This window comes from Salmo salar, chromosome 07 (genome assembly GCF_965601325.2).
Source record: "Salmo salar chromosome 07, fSalSal1, whole genome shotgun sequence".
NCBI classification, from domain to species: domain Eukaryota; kingdom Metazoa; phylum Chordata; class Actinopteri; order Salmoniformes; family Salmonidae; genus Salmo; species Salmo salar.
Window position 1 is genome coordinate 2,187,501 of NC_138297.1, and position 17,500 is coordinate 2,205,000.

The 17,500-nt window shown below is 46.0% G+C and overlaps 1 protein-coding gene across 1 annotated transcript in view; it reads left to right on the forward strand.

Moving 5' to 3' along the window:
* The window catches only part of LOC106594877 (phosphatidylinositol 4,5-bisphosphate 3-kinase catalytic subunit alpha isoform), a 120,458-nt gene that overhangs the window by 3,351 nt on the left and 99,607 nt on the right, over positions 1–17,500 (forward strand). Inside the window, exon 2 of the mRNA XM_082977293.1 lies at positions 1,766–1,981. Within this exon, the coding sequence (XP_082833419.1) occupies positions 1,793–1,981 (189 nt within the window). The 5' untranslated portion in view covers positions 1,766–1,792. The remainder of the gene's footprint in view (positions 1–1,765; positions 1,982–17,500) is intronic.

The following is a 17,500-nucleotide window of genomic DNA, read 5'->3' on the forward strand; positions in this document are numbered from 1 at the left end:
TTGTCCTTCTGGAAGGTTCTCCCATCTCCACAGAGGAACTCTGGAGCTCTGTCAGAGTGACCATCGGGTTCTTGGTCACCTCCCTGACCAAGGCCCCTCTCCCCCGATTGCTCAGTTTGGCCGGGCGGCCAGCTCTAGGAAGAGTCTTGGTGGTTCCAAACTTCTTCCATTTAAGAATGATGGAGGCCACTGTGTTCTTGGGGACCTTCAATGCTGCAGAAATGTTTTGGTACCCTTCCCCAGATCTGTGCCTCGACACAATCCTGTCTCGGAGCTCTACGGACAATTCCTTCGACATCATTGCCTGGTTTTTTGCTCTGACATGCACTGTCAACTGTGGGACCTTATATAGACAGGTGTGTGCCTTTCCAAATCATGTCCAATCAATTGAATTTACCACATGTGGACTCCAATCAAGTTGTAGAAACATCTCAAGGATGATCAATGGAAACAGGATGCACCTGAGCTCAATTTAGAGTCTCATAGCAAAGGGTCTGAATACTTATGTAAATAAGGTATTTCTGTTTTTTATAAATTGGCAAACATTTCTAAAAACCTGTTTTCGCTTTGTCATTATGGGGTATTGTGATGTCATTATGGGGTATTGTGATGTCATTATGGGGTATTGTGATGTCATTATGGGATATTGTGATGTCATTATGGGGTATTGTGATGTCATTATGGGGTATTGTGTGTAGATTGATGAGGAAATGTTTTTATTTAATCCATTTCAGAATAAGGCTGTAACGTAACAAAATGTGGAAAAGGGGAAGGAGTCTGAATATTTTCCGAAGGCGCTGTATCCACTGAAATTATTCACTTTATGTTTGTGTGTGTTGCATATGTCTCTCTCTCTCTCTCTCTCTCTCTCTCTCTCTTTGTCTCTCTCTCTTCCCTCTCTCTACTTCTCTCTCTCTCTCTCTCTCTCTCTCTCTCTCTCTCTCTCTCTCTCTCTCTCTCTCTTTGTCTCTCTCTCTTCCCTCTCTCTACTCTCTCTCTCTCTCTCTCTCTCTCTCTCTCTCTCTCTCTCTCTCTTTGTCTCTCTCTCTTCCCTCTCTCTACTCTCTCTCTCTCTCTCTCTCTCTCTCTCTCTCTCTCTCTCTCTCTGTACATTTAAAACGTCACACATAGGCTACCTATCAATATCTAGGTCTAATACATTGGACTAATAACTTACTAATAACTTCAGAGTCCCCCTTTGTGCAGTAAGGTGTTTTTGAATTTGTTTTTTTGAATCTGTTTCATTGCCTGAGTTTCCTGGGGTGGCAGAGAGTTCCATGTAGTCATGGCTCAATTTAACACTGTGTTTCCCAGCCTCTGTTCTGGATCTGGGGATACCTCTGCTAGAGCGGTGTGTGTGTGTGTGTGTGTGTGTGTGTGTGTGTGTGTGTGTGTGTGTGTGTGTGTGTGTGTGTGTGTGTGTGTGTGTGTAATGTGTGTGTAATGTGTGTGTAACCTGTGTTCTCCTCCTTCAGGTTGTGGTAGAGGGAGTGTGTGTGTGTGTGTGTGTGTAACCTGTGTTCTCCTCCTTCAGGTTGTGGTAGAGTGTGTGTGTGTGTGTGTGTGTGTGTGTGTGTGTGTGTGTGTGTGTGTGTGTGTGTGTGTGTGTGTGTGTGTGTGTGTGTAATGTGTGTGTAACCTGTGTTCTCCTCCTTCAGGTTGTGGTAGAGGGAGTGTGTGTGTGTGTGTGTGTGTGTGTGTGTGTGTGTGTGTGTGTGTGTAATGTGTGTGTAATGTGTGTGTAACCTGTGTTCTCCTCCTTCAGGTTGTGGTAGAGGGAGTGTGTGTCTAGATGGCCCCCCGGCCATCTTCAGGGGAATTATGGGGTCTTCACCTCATGCCCCCTAGGATCCTGGTGGACTGCTGTCTGCCCAACGGCATGCTGGTTAGTCTGGAGTGTCTCAGAGAGGCGCCGCTCACCAACATCAAACAACAACTGTTCACAGAGGCCCGGAAATACCCCCTATACCACCTGCTACAGGTAACTATACCCCCTATACCACCTGCTACAGGTAACTATACCCCCTATACCACCTGCTACAGGTAACTATACCCCCTATACCACCTGCTACAGGTAACTATACCCCCTATACCACCTGCTACAGGTAACTATACCCCCTATACCACCTGCTACAGGTAACTATACCCCCCCTATACCACCTGCTACAGGTAACTATACCCCCCCTATACCACCTGCTACAGGTAACTATACCCCCTATACCACCTGCTACAGGTAACTATACCCCCTATACCACCTGCTACAGGTAACTATACCCCCTATACCACCTGCTACAGGTAACTATACCCCCTATACCACCTGCTACAGGTAACTATACCCCCCCTATACCACCTGCTACAGGTAACTATACCCCCCCTATACCACCTGCTACAGGTAACTATACCCCCTATACCACCTGCTACAGGTAATTATACCCCCCTATACCACCTGCTACAGGTAACTATACCCCCCCTATACCACCTGCTACAGGTAACTATACCCCCCCTATACCACCTGCTACAGGTAACTATACCCCCCCTATACCACCTGCTACAGGTAACTATACCCCCCCTATACCACCTGCTACAGGTAACTATACCCCCCCTATACCACCTACTACAGGTAACTATACCCCCTATACCACCTACTACAGGTAACTATACCCCCCCTATACCACCTACTACAGGTAACTATACCCCCCCTATACCACCTGCTACAGGTAACTATACCCCCTATACCACCTGCTACAGGTAACTATACCCCCCCTATACCACCTGCTACAGGTAACTATACCCCCCCTATACCACCTGCTACAGGTAACTATACCCCCCCTATACCACCTGCTACAGGTAACTATACCCCCCCTATACCACCTACTACAGGTAACTATACCCCCCCCTATACCACCTACTACAGGTAACTATACCCCCTATACCACCTACTACAGGTAACTATACCCCCTATACCACCTGCTACAGGTAACTATACCCCCTATACCACCTGCTACAGGTAACTATACCCCCTATACCACCTGCTACAGGTAACTATACCCCCTATACCACCTGCTACAGGTAACTATACCCCCTATACCACCTGCTACAGGTAACTATACCCCCCCCATACCACCTACTACAGGTAACTATACCCCCCCCCCCTATACCACCTGCTACAGGTAACTATACCCCCTATACCACCTGCTACAGGTAACTATACCCCCTATACCACCTGCTACAGGTAACTATACCCCCCCCATACCACCTACTACAGGTAACTATACCCCCCCCCCTATACCACCTGCTACAGGTAACTATACCCCCCTATACCACCTGCTACAGGTAACTATACCCCCCTATACCACCTGCTACAGGTAACTATACCCCCTATACCACCTGCTACAGGTAACTATACCCCCTATACCACCTACTACAGGTAACTATACCCCCCCTATACCACCTACTACAGGTAACTATACCCCCCCTATACCACCTACTACAGGTAACTATACCCCCCCATACCACCTACTACAGGTAACTATACCCCCTATACCACCTGCTACAGGTAACTATACCCCCTATACCACCTGCTACAGGTAACTATACCCCCTATACCACCTACTACAGGTAACTATACCCCCTATACCACCTACTACAGGTAACTATACCCCCCTATACCACCTGCTACAGGTAACTATACCCCCCTATACCACCTACTACAGGTAACTATACCCCCTATACCACCTGCTACAGGTAACTATACCCCCCCTATACCACCTGCTACAGGTAACTATACCCCCTATACCACCTGCTACAGGTAACTATACCCCCCTATACCACCTGCTACAGGTAACTATACCCCCCCTATACCACCTGCTACAGGTAACTATACCCCCCCTATACCACCTACTACAGGTAACTATACCCCCTATACCACCTGCTACAGGTAACTATACCCCCCCTATACCACCTACTACAGGTAACTATACCCCCTATACCACCTGCTACAGGTAACTATACCCCCCTATACCACCTGCTACAGGTAACTATACCCCCCCTATACCACCTGCTACAGGTAACTATACCCCCCTATACCACCTACTACAGGTAACTATACCCCCCTATACCACCTACTACAGGTAACTATACCCCCCCTATACCACCTACTACAGGTAACTATACCCCCCCTATACCACCTACTACAGGTAACTATACCCCCCCTATACCACCTACTACAGGTAACTATACCCCCCCTATACCACCTACTACAGGTAACTATACCCCCCTATACCACCTACTACAGGTAACTATACCCCCCCTATACCACCTACTACAGGTAACTATACCCCCCCCTATACCACCTGCTACAGGTAACTATACCCCCCCTATACCACCTGCTACAGGTAACTATACCCCCCCCCCATACCACCTGCTACAGGTAACTATACCCCCCTATACCACCTACTACAGGTAACTATACCCCCTATACCACCTACTACAGGTAACTATACCCCCCCCTATACCACCTACTACAGGTAACTATACCCCCCTATACCACCTACTACAGGTAACTATACCCCCCCTATACCACCTACTACAGGTAACTATACCCCCCCTATACCACCTACTACAGGTAACTATACCCCCCTATACCACCTACTACAGGTAACTATACCCCCCCTATACCACCTGCTACAGGTAACTATACCCCCCCTATACCACCTACTACAGGTAACTATACCCCCTATACCACCTACTACAGGTAACTATACCCCCCTATACCACCTACTACAGGTAACTATACCCCCCTATACCACCTACTACAGGTAACTATACCCCCCCTATACCACCTACTACAGGTAACTATACCCCCCTATACCACCTACTACAGGTAACTATACCCCCCCTATACCACCTACTACAGGTAACTATACCCCCTATACCACCTGCTACAGGTAACTATACCCCCCTATACCACCTACTACAGGTAACTATACCCCCCCCCCCCATACCACCTACTACAGGTAACTATACCCCCTATACCACCTGCTACAGGTAACTATACCCCCCTATACCACCTGCTACAGGTAACTATACCCCCCCATACCACCTACTACAGGTAACTATACCCCCTATACCACCTGCTACAGGTAACTATACCCCCCTATACCACCTGCTACAGGTAACTATACCCCCCCATACCACCTACTACAGGTAACTATACCCCCCCCATACCACCTACTACAGGTAACTATACCCCCCCTATACCACCTGCTACAGGTAACTATACCCCCCCATACCACCTACTACAGGTAACTATACCCCCCCCATACCACCTACTACAGGTAACTATACCCCCCCTATACCACCTGCTACAGGTAACTATACCCCCCCCCCCCTATACCACCTGCTACAGGTAACTATACCCCCCCCATACCACCTGCTACAGGTAACTATACCCCCCCCATACCACCTACTACAGGTAACTATACCCCCCCCCCCTATACCACCTACTACAGGTAACTTTACCCCCTATACCACCTACTACAGGTAACTATACCCCCCCTATACCACCTGCTACAGGTAACTATACCCCCCCTATACCACCTACTACAGGTAACTATACCCCCCTGTACCACCTACTACAGGTAACTATACCCCCCCTATACCACCTACTACAGGTAACTATACCCCCCATATACCACCTACTACAGGTAACTATACCCCCCATATACCACCTACTACAGGTAACTATACCCCCTATACCACCTACTACAGGTAACTATACCCCCCCTATACCACCTACTACAGGTAACTATACCCCCCCTATACCACCTACTACAGGTAACTATACCCCCCCTATACCACCTACTACAGGTAACTATACCCCCCCTATACCACCTACTACAGGTAACTATACCCCCTATACCACCTACTACAGGTAACTATACCCCCCCTATACCACCTACTACAGGTAACTATACCCCCCCTATACCACCTACTACAGGTAACTATACCCCCCCTATACCACCTACTACAGGTAACTATACCCCCTATACCACCTACTACAGGTAACTATACCCCCCCTATACCACCTACTACAGGTAACTATACCCCCTATACCACCTACTACAGGTAACTAACTATACCCCCTATACCACCTACTACAGGTAACTATACCCCCTATACCACCTACTACAGGTAACTAACTATACCCCCTATACCACCTACTACAGGTAACTATACCCCCTATACCACCTACTACAGGTTAAGACTACAGTACTATACCTAGTGTACACCTATAGAGGTCTTGCAGTTGCATCACAAATCACTTAGCAACCGCACCAGGTGCCATTTTGGAAGACCAAAGTCATTCTGTTGGAAGTCTTCCCATCGTCCACATGGCTGGTTGCGTTTTGCTACCACCTGAGTCTTCGGGAAGTCGGCCCATTATTTAGTTCTTCTAAGGACCCAGAAAACAGAGGCAGTGGGAGAACTGGATTTATCAAGTAAGTAAATATATTTTGAAAATGATCAATGTATTATTAGCTAGCTAGAAACTTAGTGTGCAGGCTAACTGAAATAAGCTGCTAACGTAATATTCACCTGTTAGCTTATTTGACATACTGTTGCTAGCTAAGTTAATTAAATATCACCAGCTTGCTAACTTCAACTTCCGGTTAGGTAGTTAACTCTAAATGCATTTGTAGCTAGCTAGCTAGCTAGCTAACATCCATGGAAGAGGGTGAAATGATTAGCTAGCATTTCCAGCTGTCAGAATGGAGCGTAGGCTACTCTGGACAGGGCAGGTAGCTAGCTAGCTAACATCCATGGAAGAGAATGATTAGCTAGCATTTCCAGCTGTCAGAATGAAGCGTAGGCTACTCTGGACAGGGCAGGTAGCTAGCTAGCTAACATCCATGGAAGAGAATGATTAGCTAGCATTTCCAGCTGTCAGAATGAAGCGTAGGCTACTCTGGACAGGGCAGGTAGCTAGCTAGCTAACATCCATGGAAGAGAATGATTAGCTAGCATTTCCAGCTGTCAGAATGAAGCGTAGGCTACTCTGGACAGGGCAGGTAGCTAGCTAGCTAACATCCATGGAAGGATTAGCTAGCGTTTCCAGCTGTCAGAATGGAGCGTAGGCTACTCTGGACAGGGCAGGTAGCTAGCTAGCTAACATCCATGGAAGGATTAGCTAGCGTTTCCAGCTGTCAGGATGAAGCGTAGGCTACTCTGGACAGGGCAGGTAGCTAGCTAGCTAACATCCATGGAAGGATTAGCTAGCATTTCCAGCTGTCAGGATGAAGCGTAGGCTACTCTGGACAGGGCAGGTAGCTAGCTAGCTAACATCCATGGAATGATTAGCTAGCATTTCCAGCTGTCAGAATGGAGCATAGGCTACTCTGGACAGGGCAGGTAGGTAGCTAGCTAACATCCATGGAAGGATTAGCTAGCGTTTCCAGCTGTCAGAATGGAGCGTAGGCTACTCTGGACAGGGCAGGTAGCTAGCTAGCTAACATCCATGGAAGAGAATGATTAGCTAGCATTTCCAGCTGTCAGAATGAAGCGTAGGCTACTCTGGACAGGGCAGGTAGCTAGCTAGCTAACATCCATGGAAGGATTAGCTAGCGTTTCCAGCTGTCAGAATGGAGCGTAGGCTACTCTGGACAGGGCAGGTAGCTAGCTAGCTAACATCCATGGAAGGATTAGCTAGCGTTTCCAGCTGTCAGAATGGAGCGTAGGCTACTCTGGACAGGGCAGGTAGCTAGCTAGCTAACATCCATGGAAGAGAATGATTAGCTAGCATTTCCAGCTGTCAGAATGAAGCGTAGGCTACTCTGGACAGGGCAGGTAGCTAGCTAGCTAACATCCATGGAAGAGAATGATTAGCTAGCATTTCCAGCTGTCAGAATGGAGCGTAGGCTACTCTGGACAGGGCAGGTAGCTAGCTAGCTAACATCCATGGAAGAGAATGATTAGCTAGCGTTTCCAGCTGTCAGAATGGAGCGTAGGCTACTCTGGACACGGCAGGTCATTTTGTGGGAGGATGTTATGAAGATTTTCTCCTGTTCCAATGCTTAGAGAGAAACGGAGGACAAAGACATATAGCAACATAATATTCAGTGACGTCTAATTTGAGTATAATGAAGCCTGTTTCTTAGCGATGTTTTCTGTAAAACCCTGTCTGCAGATGAAGAGGTCCCAATGAATGTCCCAATAGAATAATGGCACATTCTTGTATACCATGGATTATCTGTGTAGCACATTTTGTGAACAGAAATACAGTATAAAAGTCACACGCAATGTATAAACCTATTACAGCTGAAGCAGGCAAACCCTGTTGGGTGTCCCCGCAGTAGATCTATTTCTGGTCTGGAATCGCAGTCTGTTCCCCCAGTAGATCTATTTCTGGTCTGGAACAGCAGCCTGATTCCCCCCATGTAGATCAAATTCTGGTCTGGAATTAGTTAAGTCTGCTTCCCCCAGTAGATCTATTTCTGGTCTGGAATAGAAGTCTGTTCCCCCCAGTAGATCTATTTCTGGTCTGGAATAGAAGTCTGTTCCCCCCAGTAGATCTATTTCTGGTCTGGAATAGAATTCTGCTCCCCCCAGTAGATCTATTACTGGTCTGGAATAGAAGTCTGTTCCCCCCAGTAGATCTATTTCTGGTCTGGAATAGAAGTCTGTTCCCCCCAGTAGATCTATTACTGGTCTGGAATAGAAGTCTCTTCTCCCAGTAGATCTATTTCTGGTCTGGAATAGAAGTCTGTTCCCCCCAGTAGATCTATTTCTGGTCTGGAATAGAAGTCTGTTCCCCCCAGTAGATCTATTTCTGGTCTGGAATAGAAGTCTGTTCCCCCCAGTAGATCTATTTCTGGTCTGGAATAGAATTCTGCTCCCCCCAGTAGATCTATTACTGGTCTGGAATAGAAGTCTGTTCCCCCCAGTAGATCTATTTCTGGTCTGGAATAGAAGTCTGTTCCCCCCAGTAGATCTATTTCTGGTCTGGAATAGAAGTCTGCTTCCCCCAGTAGATCTATTACTGGTCTGGAATAGAAGTCTGTTCCCCCCAGTAGATCTATTTCTGGTCTGGAATAGAAGTCTGTTCCCCCCAGTAGATCTATTACTGGTCTGGAATAGAAGTCTGTTCCCCCCAGTAGATCTATTTCTGGTCTGGAATAGAAGTCTCTTCTCCCAGTAGATCTATTTCTGGTCTGGAATAGAAGTCTGTTCCCCCCAGTAGATCTATTTCTGGTCTGGAATAGAAGTCTGTTCCCCCCAGTAGATCTATTTCTGGTCTGGAATAGAAGTCTGTTCCCCCCAGTAGATCTATTACTGGTCTGGAATAGAAGTCTGCTCCCCCCAGTAGATCTATTTCTGGTCTGGAATAGAAGTCTGTTCCCCCCAGTAGATCTATTACTGGTCTGGAATAGAAGTCTGTTCCCCCCAGTAGATCTATTTCTGGTCTGGAATAGAAGTCTGTTCCCCCCAGTAGATCTATTACTGGTCTGGAATAGAAGTCTCTTCTCCCAGTAGATCAGGGATCAGTGGAACGAGGTTGGTCACCTCTGATATAAACCATTTTATTTTTGTTCACCTGAAATGATGCTTTCGAAATAATAGCCTACTTTTTACTCAAATGTTTAACCTTTATAGATGTTAGTTTACTTGTACGCTTTGAAATGATATGAAATAGCGTTGATTCTTTGAAGTTATGTGTTTAAACTTGTTTTAATTGTTCACTAACCAATTATTCAAGATGAACTAGTGTCAATGATGATTAATCACAGATCACAATCCTGCAATAAATAGGGGAAGGGAAATCCGTCTCTAACATGTCTGTGTTTCTGTGTTGTATTCTCAAATGAACATTACCTTTTTGTTCAGTCACAAGCGCTCCAACTGGTTTTATTTGATTGTCACAGGATATCACCCAGGCTGTCACGTCCTGACCTTAGAAAGCTGTTATTTTCTATGGTAGAGTAGGTAAGGGTGTGACAGGGGGGGGGGGGGGGTTTCTAGTTTAGATTTTCTATGTTGTTATGTTCTAGTTTTGTATTTCTATGTTGGGTTTTGTTTGGGATGATCTCCAATTAGAGGCAGTTGGTCCTCGTTGTCTCTAATTGGAGATCATACTTAAGTAGGTGTTTTTCCCTCCTGGGTTTTGTGGGAGATTATCTTTGAGTCAGTGTATGTTTCACCTCTGCGTCACGGTTTGTTGTTTTTGTTCGTTCAGTTTATTGTTTATGTATCGAATAGTTTCACAGTGAAAATAAAATGTGGAACGATACACACGCTGCACTTTGGTCCGCTCCTCCCTACGACAGCCGTGACACAGGGACCAATTCTGCAGCAGATAATATCATGCAACGCCAGTGCAGCCATAGGCCTACAGCAGTGCTTCCCAACTCCGGTCCTCCGGTACCCCCAACAGCCCAACTCCAGTCCCCCCGGCAGCCCAACTCCAGTCCCCCCGACAGCCCAACTCCAGTCCCCCCGACAGCCCAACTCCAGTACCCCCAACAGCCCAACTCCAGTCCCCCCGGCAGCCCAACTCCAGTCCCCCCGACAGCCCAACTCCAGTCCCCCCGACAGCCCAACTCCAGTACCCCCAACAGCCCAACTCCAGTCCCCCCGGCAGCCCAACTCCAGTCCCCCCGGCAGCCCAACTCCAGTCCCCCCGGCAGCCCAACTCCAGTCCTCCAGTACCCCAACAGCCCAACTCCAGTACCCCCGACAGCCCAACTCCAGTACCCCCGACAGCCCAACTCCAGTACCCCCGACAGCCCAACTCCAGTCCTCCGGTACCCCAACAGCCCAACTCCAGTACCCCGACAGCCCAACTCCAGTACCCCCGACTGCCCAACTCCAGTCCTCCGGTACCCCCGACAGCCCAACTCCAGTACCCCCGACAGCCCAACTCCAGTACCCCAACAGCCCAACTCCAGTACCCCAACAGCCCAACTCCAGTACCCCCAACAGCCCAACTCCAGTACCCCCAACAGCCCAACTCCAGAACCCCCAACAGCCCAACTCCAGTACCCCCAACAGCCCAACTCCAGAACCCCCAACAGCCCAATTCCAGTCCTCCAGTACCCCAAAATCAAATCAAATGTATTTATAAAGCCCTTCTTACATCAGCTGATATCTCAAAGTGCTGTACAGAAACCCAGCCTAAAACCCCAAACAGCAAGTAATGCAGGTGTAGAAGCACGGTGGCTAGGAAAAACTCCCTAGAAAGGCCAAAACCTAGGAAGAAACCTAGAGAGGAACCAGGCTATGAGGGGAGGCCAGTCCTCTTCTGGCTGTGCCGGGTGGAGATTATAACAGAACATGGCCAAGATGTTCAAATGTTCATAAATGACCAGCAGGGTCAAATAATAATAATCACAGTGGTTGTCGAGGGTGCAACAGGTCAGCACCTCAGGAGTAAATGTCAGTTGGCTTTTCATAGCCGATCATTGAGAGTATCTCTACCGCTCCTGCTGTCTCTAGAGAGTTGAAAACAGCAGGTCTGGGACAGGTAGCATGTCCGGTGAACAGGTCAGGGTTCCAGCAGGTCTGGGACAGCAGGTCTGGGACAGGTAGCACGTCCGGTAAACAGGTCAGGGTTCCATAGCCGCAGGCAGAACAGTTGAAACTGGAGCAGCAGCACGGCCAGGTGGACTGGGGACAGCAAGGAGTCATCATGCCAGGCAGTTCTGAGGCATGGTCCTAGGGCTCAGGTCCTCCGAGAGAGAGAAAGAAAGAGAGAAAGAGAGAATTAGAGAGAGCATACTTAAATTCACACAGGACACCAGATAAGACAGGAGAAATACTCCAGATGTAACAGACTGACCCTAGCCCCCCGACACATAAACTACTGCAGCATAAATACTGGAGGCTGAGACAGGAGGGGTCAGGAGACACTGTGGCCCCATCCGATGATACCCCCGGACAGGGCCAAACAGGCAGCCCACTTTGCCAAGCACAGCCCCCACACCACTAGAGGGATATCTTCAACCACCAACTTACCATCCTGAGACAAGGCCGAGTATAGCCCACAAAGATCTCCCCCACACCACTAGAGGGATATCTTCAACCACCAACTTACCATCCTGAGACAAGGCCGAGTATAGCCCACAAAGATCTCCGCCACGGCACAACCCAAGGGGGGGGCGCCAACCCAGACAGGAAGACCACGTCAGTGACTCAACCCACTCAAGTGACGCACCCCTCCCATGGACGGCATGGAAGAGCACCAGTAAGCCAGTGACTCAGCCCCTGTAAAAGGGTTAGAGGCAGAGAATCCCAGTGGAAAGAGGGGAACCGGCAAGGCAGAGACATAAAGGGCAGTTCGTTGCTCCAGCCTTTCCGTTCACCTTCACACTCCTGGGCCAGACTATACTTAATCATAGGACCTACTGAAGAGATGAGTCTTCAATAAAGACTTAAAGGTTGAGACTGAGTCTGCGTCTCTCACATGGGTAGGCAGACCATTCCATAAAAATGGAGCTCTATAGGAGAAAGCCCTACCTCCAGCTGTTTGCTTAGAAATTCTAGGGACAATTAGGAGGCCTGCGTCTTGTGACAGTAGCGTACGTGTAGGTATGTACGGCAGGACCAAATCGGAAAGATAGGTAGGAGCAAGCCCATGTAATGCTTTGTAGGTTAGCAGTAAAACCTTGAAATCAGCCCTTGCCTTAACAGGAAGCCAGTGTAGAGAGGCTAGCACTTGAGTAATATGATCAAATTTTTTGGTTCTAGTCAGGATTCTAGTAGACGTATTTAGCGCTAACTGAAGTTTGTTTAGTGCTTTATCCGGGTAGCCGGAAAGTAGAGCATTGCAGTAGTCCAACCTAGAAGTAACAAAAGCATGGATTAATTTTTCTGCGTCAGTTTTGGACAGAAAGTTTCTGATTTTTGCAATGTTACGTAGATGGAAAAAAGCTGTCCTTGAAACAGTCTTGATATGTTCTTCAAAACAGAGATCAGGGTCCAGAGTAAGGCCGAAGTCCCAACAGACCAACTCCAGTACCCCAACTCCAGTACCCCGACAGCCCAACTCCAGTCCTCCAGTACCCCGACAGCCCAACTCCAGTACTCCAGTACCCCCGACAGCCCAACTCCAGTACCCCCGACAGCCCAACTCCAGTACCCCCGACAGCCCAACTCCAGTACCCCCAACAGCACACAGTTTAGTTGGTGTAACGGTTGTCGTAGAGAGGGGACCAAAGCTCAGCGTGTTGAGTGCTCATGATGAATATTTATTTTAACTCAAAAACAGTAACGACAAAACAACAACCTAGAAATAGAAAACTAGAACTAAACATAGATATAGAAAACATAGAAAAACCACAAAACACCCCCCCTGTCACGCCCTGACCTACTCTACCATAGAAAATAACATCTTACTATGGTCAGGACGTGACTGTTGGAGCCCCGGACAAACATACCTGATTCATCTCAGAGGGCCTGAGATGATTAGTTGAATCAGGCGTGTTTTTCCAGGGCTACAACAAACTGTACTGTTGGTCGTACTGGAGGACCCGGAGTTGGGAACCACTGGCCTTCAGTATGATGGAATTCGCTTAATGGGAATTTGCAATTCACCCCTTGACATTGTGAATCTGAAGCAGATTTGACATGTTGTTTAACTATACAGTATGTTCTCAGTTTATAAACCAGACCAGTAGACAATATATATGAGGCTAAACATTGGACTAAATCCAACCCTTGTAATGGTGAAATGTCTGGAAACAGGAGATGATGGGATCCTTATCTTAAAACATACACACTACTATTACTACTACTACTACTGCTACTAGTACTGCTACTAGTACTGCTACTACTACTACTACTACTACTACTGCTACTACAACTACTACTGCTGCTGCTACTACTACTGCTGCTGCTACTACTACTACTGCTACTAGTACTGCTACTACTACTGCTACTACTACTACTACTGCTGCTGCTACTACTACTACTGCTACTAATACTGCTACTACTACTACTGCTACTACTACTACTACTGCTAGTACTACTACTACTACTACTGCTACTACTACTACTGCTACTACTACTACTGCTACTAATACTGCTACTACTACTACTACTACTACTACTACTACTACTGCTACTACTACTACTACTGCTACTACTACTGCTACTACTACTACTGCTGCTACTACTACTGCTACTACTACTACTGCTACTACTACTGCTACTACTACTACTACTACTACTACTGCTACTACTACTACTACTGCTACTACTACTGCTACTACTGCTACTACTACTACTGCTACTGCTACTACTACTACTACTACTGCTACTACTGCTACTACTACTGCTACTACTGCTACTACTACTACTGCTACTACTACTGCTACTACTGCTACTACTACTGCTACTACTGCTACTACTGCTGCTACTACTACTACTAGTACTGCTGCTACTACTACTACTACTGCTACTGCTGCTACTACTACTACTACTCATACTACTGCTGCTACTACTACTACTACTACTACTAGTACTGCTGCTACTACTACTACTACTGCTACTACTGCTACTACTACTGCTACTACTCATACTACTAGTACTGCTGCTACTACTACTGCTACTACTGCTACTACTCATACTACTACTACTGCTACTACTGCTACTACTACTACTGCTACTACTCATACTACTACTGCTACTACTACTACTGCTACTACTACTACTACTACTACTACTACTGCTACTGCTACTACTGCTACTACTGCTACTACTACTGCTACTACTCATACTACTACTACTGCTACTACTGCTACTACTACTACTGCTACTACTCATACTACTACTGCTACTACTCATACTACTACTACTGCTACTACTGCTACTACTACTGCTACTACTGCTACTACTACTGCTACTACTGCTACTACTGCTACTACTACTGCTACTACTCATACTACTACTGCTACTACTACTACTACTACTACTACTGCTACTACTACTACTACTACTACTACTGCTACTACTACTACTACTGCTGCTACTACTACTCAGCCCTAGCTCAGGCCCTGAAGCAAGGATATGCATATTCTTGGTACCATTTGAAAGGAAACACTTTGAAGTTTGTAGAAATGTGAATTGAATGTAGGAGAATATAACACAATAGATCTGGTAAAAGTGTTATTTTTTTCTTTCTACCACCATCTTTGAAATGCAAGAGAAAGGTCATAGTTCTAGCCATCACTCTGGTTGTAATTCCGATGGTGTCCACAAGAGGGCAGCAGTGTATGTGCAACGTTTCAGACTGATAACTTGAAGTATGAGAAAACTACATGACATTTAGTGTAAAGTCAAACAGGTACATTTGGGCAAATCGTGAAGGAGACATTCATATTTTTTGACATTTTTCTGCAAGAATATCATCAAATCTGTAAACTTGGACTTTGATTGAGCTTTTCCAGTATTAGTAGCCATATTATAAGTTCAACATTTGCAAAACACCCAGTTTTCATAACTTCATAACTCTCCATATTCTTATAATTTTTGTCCAAAAGGAAAAGGCTTGCTGTCGCACAAGGTTAGCAGCAAAATTGTGCGACAGATACTCCCGTAAAGCCCAGCTCATTGGCTATCTAGTTGACCCCGATTGGTGCTTATATGACAAAGTTACAGTCGATCAAGTGAAGACCGCCCACGTCATCGGTGTGCCATGAAGTCGTAGCTCTCTGACCAAATATGATGTCCTATAGGATATACCCTTAATGAAATAGTGAAATCTGGTCACGTTCTAGGATCTCTGAGGAATAAATACAAACGTGATTTGATTTCCACAGATTGAAAGAGTAGAAAGACAATATCGATCGTACATGCTATATGGACCTTTTTAGGATACTACACCTGTATACTCTACTACACCTGTATACTCTATTACACCTGTATACTCTACTACACCTGTATACTCTACTACACCTGTATACTCTACTACACCTGTATACTCTATTACACCTGTATACTCTACTACACCTGTATACTCTATTACACCTGTATACTCTACTACACCTGTATACTCTACTACACCTGTATACTCTATTACACCTGTATACTCTACTACACCTGTATACTCTATTACACCTGTATACTCTACTACACCTGTATACTCTATTACACCTGTATACTCTATTACACCTGTATTTCTCTACTACACCTGTATACTCTACTACACCTGTATACTCTACTACACCTCTACCCTCTACTACACCTGTATACTCTATTACACCTGTATACTCTACTACACCTGTATACTCTATTACACCTGTACACTCTACTACACCTGTATACTCTACTGCACCTCTACCCTCTACTACACCTCTACCCTCTACTACACCTGTATACTCTACTACACCTGTATACTCTACTACAATTGTATACTCCACTACACTTGTATACTCTACTACACCTGTATACTCTACTACACTTGTATACTCTACTACACCTGTATACTCTACTACACCTGTATACTGTACTACACCTGTATACTGTACTACACCTGTATACTCTACTACACCTGTATACTCTACTACACCTCTACCCTTTACTACACCTGTATACTCTACTACACCTGTATACTATACTACACTTGTTTACTCTACTACACCTCTACCCTCTACTACACCTGTATACTCTACTACACCTGTATACTCTACTACACCTCTACCCTATACTACACCTGTATACTCTACTACACCTGTATACTCTACTACACCTGTATACTCTACTACACATGTATACTCTACTACACCTGTATACTCTACTACACCTGTATACTCTACTACACCTGTATACTATACTACACCTGTATACTCTACTACACCTCTACCCTCTACTACACCTGTATACTCTACTACACCTGTATACTGTACTACACCTGTATACTCTACTACACCTGTATATTGTACTACACCTGTATACTCTACTACACCTGTATACTCTACTACACCTCTACCCTTTACTACACCTGTATACTCTACTACACCTGTATACTCTACTACACCTCTACCCTCTACTACACCTGTATACTCTACTACACCTGTATACTCTACTACACCTCTACCCTCTACTACACCTCTACCCTCTACTACACTTGTATACTCTACTACACCTGTATACTCTACTACACCTGTATACTATACTACACGTGTATACTATACTACACCTGTATACTCTATTACACCTGTATACTCTACTACACCTGTATACTCTATTACACCTGTATACTCTATTACACCTGTATTTCTCTACTACACCTGTATACTCTACTACACCTGTATACTCTACTACACCTGTATACTCTATTACACCTGTACACTCTACTACACCTGTATACTCTACTGCACCTCTACCCTCTACTACACCTCTACCCTCTACTACACCTGTATACTCTACTACACCTGTATACTCTACTACAATTGTATACTCCACTACACTTGTATACTCTACTACACCTGTATACTCTACTACACTT